At 39.3% G+C, this 18,513-nt stretch overlaps 1 protein-coding gene across 1 annotated transcript in view; it reads right to left on the reverse strand.

Moving 5' to 3' along the window:
* LOC139622594 (pro-neuregulin-3, membrane-bound isoform) overlaps nucleotides 1–18,513 on the reverse strand; it is a 360,197-nt gene that overhangs the window by 36,189 nt on the left and 305,495 nt on the right. Inside the window, exon 4 of the mRNA XM_071479987.1 lies at nucleotides 3,965–3,988. Coding sequence (XP_071336088.1) covers nucleotides 3,965–3,988 — 24 coding nt within the window. The remainder of the gene's footprint in view (nucleotides 1–3,964; nucleotides 3,989–18,513) is intronic.

Here is an 18,513-nt window from a genome sequence, read left to right on the forward strand (position 1 = left end):
CTTGTCATTACAGTTCATTCACATCACACCTCAGAACTGTACACCCCTTGAATCTCCTCCAGGTTTCTGGTCATCTGAGGAAAACTGAACCACAGCCGTTGGCTGCTCTGTGGTCTAGGCTGAAAAACTCAAAACAAGGGCCAAGCCTTTGCAGTCATGGCCACTGCACTGTGCAACCACCTCCCTCTTACTGTAATAACAGGACTGCCGTGATAATAGACGTTTCACAGGCTATTATTATTATTTTTATTCAGTTTTTGGACAGAGATGAGATTCACAAGTAGATTCACAAGTAGCCCACTTGTACATTACTGTACATTATATATTTACTGTAATAGAACAATTTGTAATCTTAGTTTTGGATCGGTATCTGGTTCTTATACTTTTGTTTCTCAGGAGAGTGTGGGAGGTGCTTATCTATCTGTGTTGTGCTTAACACAGTGATGGGGATGACATTGGCAGGACTAAAGACATTATCTAGGCTTTGGACGAATAGCCTTTTTATTTCACAGACTCTTCATAGATTCATAGATACATTCTTTTTTGACAGTGCCATGAAAGTTGCCTGTGCTGTTTTGTGCTTTATTTGCTTTATAAAGACTTAGACTTGACTTTTTTTTAACAGTGTGACAGTTCTTGGGTCATGGTTGAGCTGTGGCGATTTCTCTAAAATCCGTTGTCCCTGCTCTGGCTGGCAAAACTATACTCATGAAATGGCTGGAGGCCCGAGAATCTTTTTTCTACATTACAACCAAGCAAATAGTATGAAGTTAATCTCTCTCTCTCTCTGATTTTATCAAAAACTGTTGAACAAATAGAACAAATAGAAATGTCAAATTTGTTTTAGGTTTGTTAAAAATCACCCAGACCTCTGGACCTGGACAAGTAATATTGACCTGTTATTCTATACCTGGTTGCATATTAAGTATTATATTTCATGTTTCTAGCAGTGATAACACCAACCTATTTGTAAGAACAAAGCTGCATCTACAGGAATTCAAAATGCATTCGCTGAAAAGGAAAAAACCAAAAAAACACACAACAACAAAAAACAAACAAACAGAAATCGTGAGGCCTTTTCATTGAAAAGTGATCTATTGGAAGACACCAGAGCAACTGCTGCCTCTTCTGTCTCTCCTGTTACTCATCTCAGTCACAATGCATTTCACTCCCTAAGTTGTGAAAGTCAAGCTGAGTGGGATGAAAACTTTTCTTTTTTTTTTATTTTTTTTGTTTTGACCACATGTGAAAGACAACTAGATTTCCTAAATGTTACTGAACCCTGTGAGTGCTATCAATATATCCAATATATATAAACACACACAAGCACAAATCTGTCCACCTAAAGTCATTCATCTCTGCTCAAACTGCCTTCTCTCAGCACAAACACACCTTAAACCCTCTGGACAGAAACTGAAAATCGACACGACTTTAAATCCATTCGGCCCCAAAGATAGCCACCTGTAACACTTTTGTTCCAACATTGATTCACAACCAGGTGTAACATCTTCCAGTCAGAGCTCAGTGATCTCTGATAGAAAGGAAATACTGATGCCCACATGACTGACTGACTAGATACAGGGACAATTTTCTAACCTACCTGTCAAGCAATATAAAACATGTATAAAGAAGAAGTCAAAAAGTCAGGATCCAAGAGCTCTTGAATATATTCTCTGTTTAATAAAACTTTGGGTGTGTGATATCCTGAGTGGAGAGAGCTCAGCTCAGACACTTCTAATTTTGACCTCAGAATCTGAGTCTGTTGGCAGTATTTTATTTAAATCCAGTATCAGAATGGTGTTTGCGCACACAGCATGTGGATATCTATTTGGTAAATCTGTATAGTTGCTGACAGTTGAATATACCGGACCTTGGTTGTCATGGTTACAGTGATAAACTTGTGGACTTGTGTGAGTGGCATACTTCTCTTTGTTATAATAATAACCTGTTGCACAGATGGTTTTTCTACAGGAGGACAGTCTCTTTCACACAATATCTCCAAAACATTTAGAGCTTCGTAAAGATGGACGTTATATGCATTTCAGGACCTAAAACACTTTGTGTGGAGATAAAAGTGTCAATCAGCCACATGTAATGATGGTAACGAGGCCCCACTGCAGCAGAACTACAGCAAGTGTAATAGGTCAAAGCTGATCCATAAAGTTGGTCTCTCTGGGTGATGATTTTGTTTTCTCTCATAACCTGTTTTAATGAGAATGATCCTTTAGTTTACAAAAAAGTCACACTTGCATTGATTTCATTCATGCTTCACCATTGGTGGCTCATTCATCAGCTGACTGGCTGCTGTTCCTTTGATACGTCCCTTGAAGAAAAGAGCTAAAAGTAACACTAATAATAATAATATTTATTGGCATACGTGTTATTGACTGTAGTTATATCAGTCTGTGGATGACAAGCTTCCTCCCAGTAATGATATAACATCAGCTGCTATTAACAGAAATGGGAAGCCCCAACAACTCAAGATGTTCAGACCCCATATTATTAATCTTTATTTAAACTTAAATTATAGGCCCTCAGAATGAAGACTTGTGTTTTTTTCACAAGTAGCCCACTTTGTACATTATATATTTACTTAATTGCATGAATAACAACAATCTGTTATAGAAGAGTTTGAGCGGATCGGTATCTGATACTTTTTTTTCTAGGAGAGTGTGGGAGGTGCTTATCTATCTGTGTCGTGCTTAACACAGTGAAGGGGAAGACATTGGCAGGACTGGAGACATTAGCTAGGCAAAGAAAATGTGGCAGCCTGAACAATGTTGCAGAGGCATAAAACCTCTCACTGAATATAAATGGGAAATCTGTGAGATAGCTGTGTGGAAAAGATCATCTGTCACTGCCAAGTTTGTATAGTCTCAGCAAGTTTCCCCAATAAAGCTTCTGCTCGTTTGACTGCAAATGCAGCTGTGGTGGGGCAGAAAAAGGTGCACGGCACTTCTTGTTCCTGTGAAATTTTACTTTGAGAACGCAGAGGCAGAAATGTCAAAACCAGGGGGAGGCCATTTTCCTAGATGATCTATTGCTTTTCCAACCTGTCCATGTGGAAAGGACCCAAATGATACCAACAGAGAGATTGAGGGGCACTGGTTGACAACAAGCCTCCATGTCGTTAACTAGTGCTCCTCAGCTGTGATACCTGACACAGAGTCTGCAAGGAGAGCCAAAAACAGGGGGAGAGGAGCTTGGCAACAGTGAGGAGGAACCGCTGGCATCCACCCTGCACAGCCTCGCAGGCATGTGCATGGGAAACACACACAAACATCCAACACACAATCATTGGAAGAATCTCATCTAACTCACATAAGGAGAAACTAAGGACTTTGGGAACACACTTTTGAACATGTGCTATGCATGTGCACACATACACACGCGCACTAATGAGGAGTGCATTTGGAAACAGTGCCAACATCATAAAAACTCCCTCACTGTACCCTGCCTGCCTCTCTGTTCTCACTGTTTCCAAGGAGACTGCAGCACATTGGTATTCTGAGGGGACACTTCATAAGCAATTGTGAAAGAAAGAAAGAGAGGGAGAGCAACAGAAAGAAAGAAAGCATAAAGATAGAGATGGCGCAGAAAGCAAAGATATATAAATACATGGACTGTGTGTGGAGAGGGTAGACAGATAAAGACAACAGCTAATATTTGAAAGAAATAGAGTAAAGCATGTGCAGAGAAAGAGCTGATGGTTGTGAATATGTGAACGTATTCGTACAGACGCCATTTGTATTCACCAGCTTTGTTGTTCCCATTTCAAATGATATAATGAAGCCATATGTGATCAAGCATGTCCATGTTTGCCATTTTCTTGGGTGTCATGAAGGATGCGTGCACTGTATGTGGGGCTAAGCAGTCACACAGCACAGCGCTGAAGCCAGCATGAAGCCCTGTGATGTTTACACTCGTGACTCATGTGGATGCAAGAGAAGAAAAGCTTCCTTACCCATAAACTCGATGCCCAAGTGATCTGTTGTTTCAGGCAGCAGAGAGCGGAGGGGCAGGGAGAGGGGGAGGGAGAGAGAGAGAGAGAAGTTATCATTAAGAACAGTGTGCGTTAGCATTGTGTCACAGCACATATCGAGATCATCACTGACTTGTTGTTCTTTCATGTAAGCTGCTGTATCGGTGCTTTATGCCTTGTCACATGGAGTCAGAAGGCACATGCTAGTGATGTTAGAAGAAGTGTTGCACACACTGTACTCACAACTGTGTACTGTGTTTATGAGGACCCTTGGTGATAATGATGCATTCCTTCACCCTAACTCTTAATTCAACCTAAACCACTTAATGTCTCAATCAGCTTCTCGCTACGAATCAGCTGCTTCACATGAGAGAAGCGGATGTCACCTGCTCTCATGCACAAACCAATAGGCAACATCTGAACCAAAATCTGATGTCAGTGGAGGTTTGTTAGCTTGTGTCTCCAGGCTGGATCTGATCAAGCCACACCCACAGTGCTGCTGGATCACATTAGCAGTGATTTTAAGTGATAAACTCTTCATAAAGATTTTTTTTTAGCTTTGAGAATGTGATATTATGGAGAATTAACTGAGGACTCATAGAGGTGTAAAATACACACACACACGCAAACTCACACAAACATAATCAGATAAGAAGCTGAGCAAACAACACACTGGCCTGTGTAGCCATGGCTGAGCAGCATAAATGTCAGAGCTTGTGTATGTCCTGCTGTGTACAACATATCAGGGACCCAAGACCAAGAGGTCAGAGGTCATTTTGGTTCCATACGTTTTCATAGTGAAACCACAAATGCATGCGCACACATGCAAGAGTGACACTCGTATTGTAATGTAGTGCAATGCAATGCAATGTCATTGATGCAAAAATTAAGATTAAGATTTTACTCTGCTTTTTGAATTTTTTCTACTATAATTGTACAACTTGAGGCAATTTGTGACCATCTGAATGAGTTAAATTTCTTGTCACTGGGTCATCATCAGCATCTGCTGCTGGTGGTTCAATTAATGTTCAGCTGTGCTGTGCTTTCAATACACAGTGACTCCCACAGTGACTTGGATTACAGGAGCTCCCAGGGCTGTATAGGACAACAAATATCCCCCCCTCACTGACTGAAAATAATCTGGAGGAAGTGCTGATGTCTGTGGTGTCATTGCTAGCTTTCACCGCACTGACAGTGACTTTATCTCCTGAGAGGCCCTGCCCCACATCTTAGAGTGGGTGAGCTGGTCTTTTTAATGCGAAAAGCCTCGTCCAATCTGCCCCCAATCTTATCGGGCAATGTTAGCACAGATGTAAGCGGATCATTTTTCACTTCACCAATGACCCACAGACCTCTCTCCACTGCCTTTTTGATTTCTCCCTTTGATGTTGGGCAGGAGAAGATGAACAAGATAAATGATAGTTTCACATGAAAGCTCCCGGAATAATCTACATTTGGGTTTTGGCAAATATTTGCCAACCTCTGACCATACAGTTTGACCACGCACCTCAAATAAAGTCCACGCCTCTGTAACTTTATAACAGTGTAGAATACACTGGGTGAGGTAAGCAGCAAGTGCAGGTACAGTATTTGGTGAGTTAAATGTAAAGACAGGGACCTACAAATCATGACATTTATCAAAACAATTAAACACAAACACAACAGCAGAATTTCAACAAAGGCATTTAGACTGAAAATACCACAAAACAGAAAACACACAATGTCTGATTAATGAGAAATTTGTACTCATTTATATCCCCATTTTCCATTTTCAGTTTTATTTAGAATGCTTAATAACAGCACAACTGCATATTTTATATATATATATATATATATATATATATATATATATATATATATATATATATATATATATATATATATATATATTCTAGGCTGGGTGACCTATAGATTGGCATCTATATAGACAAATGAAAATGACAGTGTGATCTGTCCTTTGAAACTCTGCAGTTTTGCAGCCCTATGGGTAGAGCTATAATCACTTCCACTGCATGGGTTAGAAACTCAATTTCCCATGGAGCTCAATGAGTAGAGCCTTGCACTAAAGCTGCCAAGGTTAGGGATTTCATTTTCTGTGTAGGTTGGTGGGTAGAGCATATATCAGCACCAGCACTGTCAGGATATTCAGCTCCCACTGGGGCCACCCATACTCAAGATGTATGCACTACTGCTACTGTAAACCACTTTAGATGGAAGGGCCCACCAAGTGTCATATGTTAAATATGCTCTGTGGAAACTGATGGCCTTCGAGTCACTGGATGGTCAACAGATAATACTGGAGATGCTGTGTCTGCATCCAAAACAGCTGGGAACTTTAAGCATTTTCTAAAAAAGGATATTGTTTTCCCCACCTGAAAAAGGGAGAAGTACAAAATGAGGAAAGGAGATTTCTGACTCAGAAAGGGTGTGGAGAAAAATACAGTAAAGATGTTGAGGTGAAAGGCAAGCATTAGCATTTGCCTCCGATATCCAGGTCTGAACTTCAGATTCATACGACAGATATTTCCTCTTAGAGTGACAGTTTCACTTTCAGAAGTGGTGGAAGAAGTAATCAGATCATTACAAGTATAAAAGCACACAAATACACGTCTTACATTCAAAACACATAATCCACAAAACTGAAGATTTCCAAAGATATGAAAGATGTCAGGCTGAATTTGGGGGAAATGAGTCTAAAATGATGCACAATTCATCTAGAATCGAATGGTGCAGACATAAAAGCACGGAGTCTCACATTTGAATATTTCACTCAGTGAATGACAAAGTAGCTGCAATCAAGAGCAACAATATACATTGAGAATACACATACGCACTGACAAACAGATTGGAATAAGGTCATTTTTTTGAATTGTCAATACTGATGCATTAAAATGTGTGCAGCATTTTAATATTGTAGCTGGAGGAGGTGAAGCTAATTATCTAATTTAAATAACACTGGGTCATAGGTCATGATAGATCATTTCACTTTTAAGTAGAGAAGGATAAGATGCAAAAACTCTGTACAAGTATTTTACAGTTGTACAGTTCTTGAGTAAATATTTAGGTTTCTTATTTACATACAACCAAAGCCTTTACAGAACCTTAATTATGAGTGTGCCCATAAAACGAGAGTACAATCGTGTACAGAATTACACTACAGTATATGTGTGCTGTTTGTGGAAATTGAACCCAACACAAATGGACTGTAAAGTCCATTGAAACGTCCTTGAAATTGCTAATCCTTCTCATTTGCATTCTACTTTGGAAATAAGCCACACACCACACAGTAACTCACATGAAGAAACAAGCAAACCAGTGTAGCATTTTAAATGAAAGTACATACTACCCACTGTGTGTGTGTGTGTATGTGTGTGTGTGTGTGTGTGTTTGTGCACCTGCAGCCTGAAGTGGAGGCGTGTGTGGGTGGCAGGGAGTCTGTGGGAGTGTCGCCCTACTTCCCCTCCCTGTGGACCCACACATGGTGATGAGGATAGGCTGCATATCAGTGTCTGTGTGTAAGTGTGTGTGTGTGTGTGTGTGTGTGTGTGCCTCCTGCCTATGTCCACCTCTGGGGTGAGCCACACAGTGGAAGACAGATAAGCTGACCTCCGATGGGATACACACCGTGCTGATTTACAGACTGCACCCGTACGGGAATGCAACTGTATGCATCACATTTTACCATGAATATGTGATTATGAAATTAGTGCTGATGACATAACATCATGCCTCAGAAGACTTCACAGTATCTCATGTCCTTTATGCTTTCATTTAATTTAATTCAGGACTTCTAAATTACATGGTTAATCTGGTAAAATCCTGACACACAATTGGTTTATTGGTTAGTTATTCTGTTCTAACCCTGAGGAAACGACTATAAATACACCCACACATGAAAAAGGACGCATGCAGAAAGTTTCTTTTATGCCTGACTGAAACATGAATGCGGTAAGCAGAGGAAGCTGGGCGTCTATTCATCTCTTCTAAAGGCTGTGGCCATGGCTGATGTAAAAAAAAAAAAAAGATTCAAATATAACCCTTTGTATGAAGTGGTTGTGGTGGTGAAAGAGGTGACACTGAGTGAAAGGAAGAGATGACGCTTTATGAATAAAAAGAGAGACGTCTAAATGAACCCTCTCAGGGTTATTAACTATCTTCTGATGAATTCTGACTGAAAGCACTAATGCCATCTCACTGAACCACAGTCATCAACACAATTGATTATGCACTTTTAATTGACAGATTGAGGCTGGTATCGGTGGGACTGCCTTGAACTGATTCACTTCTTACCTATCAGTCAGGGAAACGTCAGCCTCCCTTGCTAATTACGTTCCTTCAGTGTGATTGATTACATGTAGCTTAGTGCCGAATCTCATGATACTCTTTGAGTTATTGTAGTGTCTTTGTTTGTGTTGTACATACGAGTGCCCAGCCAATATGGCAACAGTCCACCAACCTAAATGGCCATAACGGCTGCTTGTCCTGGATACAACCCATGGGGAGTGTACAGGTGGCAGGTGTACCGGACCTTCGTTGTCATGGCAACAATAATAAACATGTGGTTAAGGTTGTAGAACAGTCACGGTATATCGTGTTTTTTTTTTTTTGTTAAAAAAATGACCTCCATTAAAAGTTAGAGGACCTTCACCGCCATGGTTACAATAGCAAATACAAACAGCGTCGACCACACCCCTGAATTGGGACACAGCTAATATTCTACATCACCTGACTTTCTCCTTTGCTCCTGCCAAAATTAGCACGGTTGCTTGTGGTAACCTAACAATAAAATAATTAGGTTTATTCATTGCTGCCCTAAGTTATATCAGGAATATTTAAAATTATGTTTTTAATTGCCTATAAAAAAATACTGTTGTCATTGTTTCACGTTCATGTTTCATTTCAGTTGCATTTAGTCTGAAAGGTTTCACTATTATCATTCAACAGGTATCTTGTGTGCTGCACTTTATACAAATACTCCTGTGTTACCTTTGTTTAATACAGATAATATTTGTGTTTTTGTGTCTCCAAGTACGCTGCAATGCACACAAACACACAAACACACAAACACACAAAATCTTCATCTCTTTCACTTCCTTCTGTCAGATTAAAAATGAATTATTCCACAGATGGGAATGAGGGAGTGATTGCATCATGTTCACATCTCAGACTGACTGATAGCTTCGCTCTCCATGTGTGCAGAACAGAATATACGCTACATGCTATTTCCAATTAGTGCTCGGCACTCTTTAGAGAGCAGGAAATAAATTGATATTTTGACAGATGGCGGCACTGAAGGAGCGGAAGGAAACTAAATGATGGCACTGCGTTGTCCACTGTTCAGCCCTGATGGAATTCAATATGGATAAGTCACACAATCATGCGATGCAACACAGTCTGGGTCTGGGTTTCTCACTTTGGCTCTGTCTTGCTTTGTGTTACACAATATGTTATTGTTTACTAGATACTGCAGGTGCACGTACACATCCTTTGGGATCATAGCTTGCTTTTGTGCAGTGAAGTAAATGAAAATGTAACAGCAAGCACTTTTTCATCATTATCATGATTAGAACTAGCAATATTTGTATTTAGCAGTCACAATAGTAATTTTAATGGAATCTGGCATTCCCAATCGAGCTACTTTTTATGTGGTAAGAAAGCAAAACATCATATATTAAACATATTTATCTCATCCTACTGACAAAGCTGCAATAACTGCTGCCTTGTGGTGAGGACCCCGGAGATAATATACTTAAATCTACCCTCATGCTTTTACAAATGCTATGTTTTCCAAAGGAAAAAACAAACTTGTTTTACATATGTTTTTTTTTTACATAAGCTTGTGAAACACAGCAAAAGCAAAACGCTTATGAAATAAACCATATTGTCAGCAGCTAATAAAATAATAGCAACCAGCCTAGAGGTGGTGTAGTTGTTTTTCAAATTGCTCTCCTATATTTTTCCAGGTCACATGTAAGCTGAGAGGAGCATGCTGTAGCATGCTACAGTCTGACACACTAATGGCTGTTTGTGCAGAGCAGAAATGTTTAAAAAAAGCCACAGTCTATTTGCTGAATGCCAGTCCCACTCATTGTTGAATTTGAATGTCATCTTTAACTGACCAGTTTCATCATTTGTTTTCTCCATCGTTTTTGTTTTCTCCATCATATCCCTCTTTTTTTTGTTTTTGCCGGCAGCAGTTGCTATAGCAACATGGTATCTGTATCTTCTGACCTGAGAGAAAAAGTGTTTCTGTCGAGCTGTCTGCTCTGCATCCATAAATGAGATGGGTCCAAACAAAAGGAGTGGATGGTCTACTTTCCCACTCGAAGTAAACACTACAGGAATGAGCAAGAACACTGATATCATTATCATAATGTAGCATGGTAGGAACTGCAGAGAGAGAAGGGAAAAAAAAGCTTTGATGCTCCACTAAAAAAACTTTTTCTCATATTAAGGATGATTCAACTCACTATGTGTAATGTGAAATGGAGAATTATAACCAACTCTGCAGATCTGCAAGGTTTCATAGCGTCTTTTAGTTGTTTGGTTTGGTTTGGGCCATGTGAGCGGTACAGCTTAGTTTTAGCGCTCTCATCAACCTTGTTTCCAGCAGCAGCAGCAGGCAGCTGTTAGTAACCTGCCCAGCACCAAACAACAGACAGGAAACTTAGCAACTAGCAGATTTAAAATGTGGAACATTAGCAACTAAAAAGCCATCAGTATTTCCAAAAGGAGGAGCTCGGGAGGGGGAGAATACTGGACTCAACACTGATGTGGTGAACAGACACATGATCTCAAATGAACAATGTATCTCCATGTTAACCAGATAAGCAACTGTTTAATAATATTATTCCCATACCGAGCTTTGAAAGGAGCTATTTGTAAGTTTTGCCACATAGCCAATAGCATTAACAGCTGTTTACCTACTCGTTTTTTTTTTTTGCTTCTATTTCTATCACTTGTTTTCTTCTACTGAGGTTAGCATGCTAACAAGCTAGCCGTCTTGTCACCTTCCAGTACCAAGTCACGGCAAAAAAGTCACATGGACTTTAGCATAAATTGTCTCAGTTTTTGTACAAAAACAAATGCACGTCCCTGGATCAATTTAAAAGATACAAGATATGTCAGTTGTGGCTTTTATTTTTGGTAGTATTTCATCATTCACTGCTTTCACTGGTTTTTACTTACCAATCTTAAACCAGCCAACTGCTCGTATTGTAACCACTAAAAAGTGTGACAGAATTAATAACCAATCAATAATTAATCCAGAATAAAATTCTATGGTGTGCAGCAGCATAAAATACCAGGTAAAAAAACTAACTTTGTGAATGGAGTTTGATTAAATATACATAAACAGATTTAATGTAAAAACAAAACAGAAATTGCATGGGGTTTTGCTTTTTGCTTTTGCAATTTACAGAATAAAATAAATCTATTTCAATTAAGCTCTTTCCGTAATTACTTTCTCTATATCCATCTATCCTGTTTTGCTATGAAATGCCTCATTTTCAAATTTTCTGTCCTCCTCTCTGTCTCTGTCTCTCTCTCTCTCAGTCTCCTGATTCTGCTCCTTCTTCAGTCCCTTCATCATCGTACCCAGAAAATGGCAGCTTCATAGATCCAGTGTTAATCTCGCAATTCACACCCTTTTTATCATCACATGTGCCTAAATTATCATCCATGGGGCCAATGCACATGCTGTTAATGCACACAAGAATATAGAGAAACTACTCTAAATTATATTGAATTAAGCCTCATGTTTGCAGCCTATGTAGAATCATCTTTGAGTAAGTACAGTTTATTTTAAGCCAGTGCTGAAAAATTCACGTTTCAACAAGCCTTTCTTTCATACAATAAAATTAAAGGTTTAAGATAATGATTGTTTAAATTTTAATTTCACTTCACCCCATCATTAAAGCCTTACCCATATCCTCACATTATGGCCATTCATTCACCAGGAGCCAGGTGGGTGTACAGCCCATTAGACATCAGTAAATGCCCACACACGCATTAATTCACTAATATTCGGTCTTTTGTGTTTAGCTGAAAAAAGTGCAGTCTTCACCTCCATTTGACAGTAAACTCCCTCACATTATTTCCCACTCGCTGCACAGCATTAAAGCAAAGTGACACAAAATGAGACAGAGAGGTACGAGCACACAAGACTACTTTTAACTGACTTTTACTGTTGCTTGGCGTTGAAATCATTTTCACTCTCAAATTAATTGACAGATTCTTCTGCTACAGCACAAGGACACATCTTACATTAGTGATGTGTTTTGTACAAAAAAAGTTATGTACAAGCAGAGGACAAAATTTAAATGTCAGATAAAGGTTCTTAATCCAAAATTTTAACATTTGGATTGAAATGGGAATCGGTATCATTTAGAGTTGGAGTAATTGGTCCAATCTGTTTATCATCTGCGCTGTTCAACAGGGGGAAAAATAAAGTAACAAATAGTCAGTGACAACCAATGAGTCACTTTGGGAACGCCTACAAGGAGCTGTCAATCATCATCAGGATCACATCACTGGCCCTTAGGCTAAAACCTACACACATTCTATTACTGAGGGCTTCCTATTTACCTTTTTCAGTCTCTAACAACTTTTTTTTACCTGTTTTACATTATGCATCATCAATTTGTGATGTTAAATACATTCTCTGAGTTATTTAGTGAATTGATGTGACTTGTGTTTTTGATGTACCCACTTCTCCCTCAACATACCGTGTTTACTTCTACTTTCATTTGTGCTTTTCTGTGATGTCTTCCCAGAATGGCTTTGAAATAAAAATATCCCTAAAACAAGTGCGAGCTTGTTGCATTCAGCTGCAGGTGAAAAGTGTAGGTGGCAACAGCCCCAGTTATAAGTAGAGGAGTAGAAGTGAGAAAGTTTTTTTTTTTTTTTTTTTTAACTTTAGAAAGAGCACGACTGGGGTCTATTATTCAAAAAGCAAAATATAATGTATTGCATTCTGGTTGACTTAGGCTCCTATTGGTACAAAAGAATTTGATCCATCTGCCTCTTCTAGAAAGGGTTGCTCTTTGTATGACTGTTGAAAGTCATTGCAAAAAGGAATTTAGCATCTTTTTTTACTCAGCTCTGATTCAGACACCAAAATCTACCAGTCACTCTTTATACATAGTTAAACTCAGTGCTCCTACCAAACTTTATTCCCAACAAGTCCTCCAAATGGAACAACCCTCTGATATGTCCCATAGGAGTATCTCCTAAGTAGGGCCCCTGCCGTGGCAGGCGTACTGGCCCTTGGTTGTCATGGTTACAATAATAAGCATGTGGGCTGCACTGAGAGAGGTGTACCTACATCACCATGGTTACTATAATAACGGTATGACTTTGTTAGGTTTAGGAAAAGATGGTGATTTGTGTTAAAATAAGTACTTCCTCAATATTAGACAATCTTTGTCATCATGGTTACAATAGCAACAGGATGGTTAACTTTGTCAAAAGGTCATGGATGACAGAAACAACATAAACTGCTACTTTCACATGGGAATCGAACACCACTCTCCTGCATCATATTCCTGTGTTTTGTTGACCCATCCATCCACCACAACCTCCTCCTGATGTGGACTTTGTTGCTCTATATACTACATCACCTGCAGCGCTGTAGCTCTTTGCTGTTGTCATAATTACTACAACCGCTAGATGTCGCCTAGCAACAAAATGTAACTATGGGTCATAATAACCTGCTGCACAGACAGCCCATGGTTTCCTTTATTACATGACAGTCTCTTTATTGCAGCTTGATGATGTGCCTGCAGTGGGTCAGCCATACAATGACTGACACTGATGCAGAAGCTGCAGAGCTAAAATTAGAGTTCAAATGAAGAAACTGAATCAGTAACTGTAACTGGTTTTCAGCTTTGTCATAATACAAAGAAAGAAAGAAAACTCAGAGTCCTCAGGATACTGCTAAGTTTTACGTTTGTGCTTCTCTACCAAAAGCCTTTGTTGGGAATTTTGCTCTTATATCATCAGCTTCCAGGGGAATGAAAAGAGATCTGTCAAAGAGAATAATTTTATTTTGATATATTTTATATCCATTAGTTACCATGTAAATTGCAGGTCCCTAATTATTATGTAATTCATTGTTATTACACATCACAAAATTTTTAAAATGTCCAACCACAGAGAAGTCAAATGAACTAATTGCCCCTTTGAAACTGTGAAAACCGAATTTACAAGCTAATAATGTTAGCTTGATACACTAACCTTTCATACATTTTCATTGAGTTTCATGATGATGTGTCAGGGTAACAGAGCATACCTTTTAATGTACATGTACATTTAAGGACTTCATCAACAACATGTGTTCCATCCAGGCATTAGATTATGATTTATGTCCTTAAATGGTATCAACAGGCCTGATTCCATGACAACTGCAGAAATGTTAAGAAGAAATCAAGGCAGCTGGTCTTTAGATGTAGCAGTGCAAGGTCACTCAGTGAATCACTGATGCCTCTGAGGCTTTTGGAAACCAGGAGGATGGTGAGAGACAGAGAGGATGGTGACTCTCTGACAGGCTTTGCAAGGATGAATGAGTAAGAGAGGAGGAGGCAAGGAAGAGTAAACTGTTCCCAAAAGCAATGAAATGAAGAAGGAGTCACGAGTGAGGGGGAAGAGAAAGAGAGACAGACACAGAGAGAGGAAAAGAGGGGCAGGACATATCAAAACAGAGTTTGGATAGTTCTGGTAAGTGATAAGGAGAGCTTTTGTATGCAGTGCCTGAAGGGCACAAAGGACTGACAAAGAGATAAAGGAAAGAGGAGGAGAGAGTGGAAAGAGACAGACAGAGGGCAACCTGTGATTCAGCAGGGCAGGGCACATGTCATGTACTTAAGTCACATACAGTTCAGGACTGTCATTCCCCCTTTCTCATTCTGTCCATCCTCCCTCCATTTCATTACCCAGAATAAAGCTGAAATGCCAGATAAATAACAAATCCCACCTCTCTCAACTCTCAACTTCTCTCAACAGCTGATTCATCTTGTATGACAGGCAGCTCATACGGAGAGTGGAAGGTCTAAGGAGTATTTTTTTGTCCTGACAAGATCTGGAATGATCACGACTTAAAGTCTGAAATCAACACATTTCTTTGATTGACATTGCAAACTTTGTGCTAATTGCTTCTAGCAACTGGTATTGCAGTCAGTGTGCCAACTAAAAAAAGCCATAGACGGGGTGGATACTTCGGTGACTACTGATTAGTTCAGGGAGAACATAACTGCCACTTCCAAACAAAAAACTAAGTTTGAGTAAATAATGAAGTTAAAACTAAATGGCAGTTCAGTCTGATTCAGTCTCTGGATTCAGAGAAATATGGGAACCTCCTGGATAGTAACATAAAAATGAACTGTGCCGTCAGCGATGCAGCTGCTTAATCAAAATTCTCCTTGGATTCTTGGTTGACCTCTTGCTTTAAATTTTGATGTGCTCTGACTTGTATTTTTTTTACACTTTTTGTTAAAGATCCAGGCATTTTCCCACACAACAGCTCATTTTTCATGTGGTAGGTCACCTAATATTGTCTCTGCAGAAAGTGAACGGGACTTCAAATACTGCCTGCCTGGACACCCGAACCAACTCCTCTTCCTTCTTCCTGCTGTGGTCTATTACCTTATAATGTCGTCATAAGATGTGTGTTTTTCTTTAATCTCAACCTTAAACTTCAGCAGCATTGTTTAGTTTGTTGAGTCTTTTATCATGACAGTCAAATCACTCCTTTCATTGGCCAACAATTCCATGAAGATGGTGCATGAAAGAGGGACAAAGAAAGGTAATCTGGGGACAGCCAAAGTTATTTTTATATCTTCAGCTATAAAGGACCAGTGTCCTTCTTGGTGCAGTGCAGTTTAATATGTCCATGTGACCCAAGCAGTGATCCTTGATCAGTTCTCTCATTCTTGGAGGTTTAATGACTAAAGGCCCTGGACTAGAGCCACATCTGGGTGGAGCAAAAGTAAAGCAGCGTATCCTGATGTACCCAGACACTGGGATACCCAGGGGTGGTGAGGAGTCTTATGAAGGGAAAAGAAAGAGAGAGAATGAGACTGGGAAACAGGGAAGGATATATGACTGAAGTTAGGAAAGAAGAAGGAAGGGGCTGTGAGGCAGAACAGGCCATGACGACTACAGATGGGTGATCATTGATTCTAAAGCTACTTTTCTGTTAGGTTATGTTTTTGCCCTTGTCACTGGATTACGCAAAAAGTACTGAACCGATTTGCACTGAACTTGATGGAGGGATGGGGCATGGGTCAGGGACGAACCCATTCAATTTGGATCATTTACTATGAATTTGAATTTTTTCCTCTGAAGTCTGGTGTATGCTGTTTGACATTGGCCTTGGCAGAGCGTCCTTCTGTCCAGGCTACGTTATAATATACTTTAAATACTGCGTTCATGTTTTTTGTTTTTGGAGTTTGATGGCAAAGGAATTTTTAACCCAAGTCTTGTGCTATATACAGTAAAGCTTTACCTATGTAATTATACTTAACTGTTTTCATCTATATTAAAACAAAAGCTGTCAAACCCAGAAACTTCTCGAGTATACTGCAAATTTTAAATAGAAAATAAGATACATTAAACCACTGGTGACAGCTAGATTGCAAGTGTGCAGAGTATGTATAATTTATTGTATAACTTAATGTATAATAACAATTATTTACTTTATACTTATACATATTTAATGTTTTGCCTCACTGATTCTTACAATATAATTCAAGTATTCACAGGCCAACATAGATACGTCTTTGTTGCATAATATGAAGAGGATTAAGTAATAATTCATGCTGTTGGGGAATCATTACATTTAGAGAGAAAATGTGAATCAATAGGCTGCGAGAAGCAATAAAATATAGTTTGCGTATGTAATGGATAGAAAAAGAGAAGGAGAGAGAGACTATATAAATCACTGGACACTGGATGCTTCTCTTCTCGGTACAGAGATGGTACTTACTGAAACTCCCATCAGTTGCTTTGTCCTCCCAGTGACACTATCCTCAGATGTAAACTGTTCAAGCTTTAGAAAAGGAGCATTAAAAAGCCATTTGGACAGGGCAATTTAAAGTCATTTTTCTCTACTACCACATCCAACTGATCCACCATAGAAGTCTTCTGGCCATTAGCACATTTTCCACCTGCATTCATGGCATAATCATTTAACTCACCAGGGCTACTATTAGGGGGGCTGGGATTAAACGAGACAGTTGCTTATATCGTTAAAGTTGTGTGCTTGTACTTTTACTTACACACACACACACACACACACACACACACACACACACACACACACACACACACCTGTCTATCTGAATCAAATGTCAGAAACAGAGTCACACTGGAGAAATCCCAACAGAAAAAACTACACACATACAGTAAATATAAAATGACATAAGCATCAACCAGGTGTTCACAGCAGCTGCTGTATCAAGAGAACACGCTTGCTTTCCATGTTTTGTCTCATTTCAATTCATAAACAAAATGATTGGTGTAGAGGAGTGGTTCCCAACCTATGGGCTGGGATCCTGTGGTGGGCCATGAAGGTATTGCTGTACTGTATACAATACAATATACAATACAATAACGACAAAATGATCTTTAAAAATATTAAAAACATTGGTTTATCCCAGTGATAGGCCTTAATACAAAAAAAAAAAGGAAACAATGACAGGAGTTTTACAGTGACAGGAACTTTTACCTTGTTGCCGGGCGGACTTGTTTAATATCTGATTGTCTGCTGAAAGATTACATCTATGGCAAAAACTGGTTAGTAAGAGCCAAGCGACAGATGGTGAATCGACAAGTGATCTCTGTTGCAATACTAAAAAAAAAAGCAAATAATTTGAACTATGACATGCATAACTTGAAGGTTAAGCACTAAAGTTAAATATAAGTGTATGTGGTTAAACTTAATATGATACTATTAGAAATAAAATGCCTATATATACTTGTGTTTTGACATTTATTGCCACAATAAATGTCACCTTATCCTCTTGAAGTAGTCTGAGCCAAGGTAATGGTGATGTTACACTTGTGAATATTCAGTCACTTTGCCATTTGTTTGCACGCCAGACAAAATCAAGCATGTGTTTCCTGTTTCTGTGTCATCCCCAGCTGACTCAGGTGGACCTGCAGGTCATTCTGGTGATGTGCCATCACCTTGTTTTCTGTATGACAACACCAGACTACAGATTTACTATGTGGAATGAGACACTACAACATTTTTTCGAGGGATGAATGCAGGGCAATTTTCATAATGGTAACTTTAAATGAAAAAAAAAAAAAAAAAAAAAAAAAAGCCCCCAAAGGCTGGAAAGTGGGTTTGGCTCTCTGTGTCTCTTTTTATAGATTTAGGGAAGCGGCTGGCTGTGGTGCTGCTGAGCTAGTCTAGCACAGAGCCAAGCCCGCTGACACCTTACTCCCAGACTCCCTCAGCCAACTTTGGTAGATGCAGGCCAAAGGGCAGTGTTTCATTGCTTAATAATAAACAAAAGGACAAAAAAAGT

Source organism: Trachinotus anak, unplaced genomic scaffold (assembly GCF_046630095.1).
Source record: "Trachinotus anak isolate AG129_WGS33_773 ecotype Australia unplaced genomic scaffold, CSIRO_AGI_Tana_v1 ptg000007l, whole genome shotgun sequence".
NCBI lineage: Eukaryota > Metazoa > Chordata > Actinopteri > Carangiformes > Carangidae > Trachinotus > Trachinotus anak.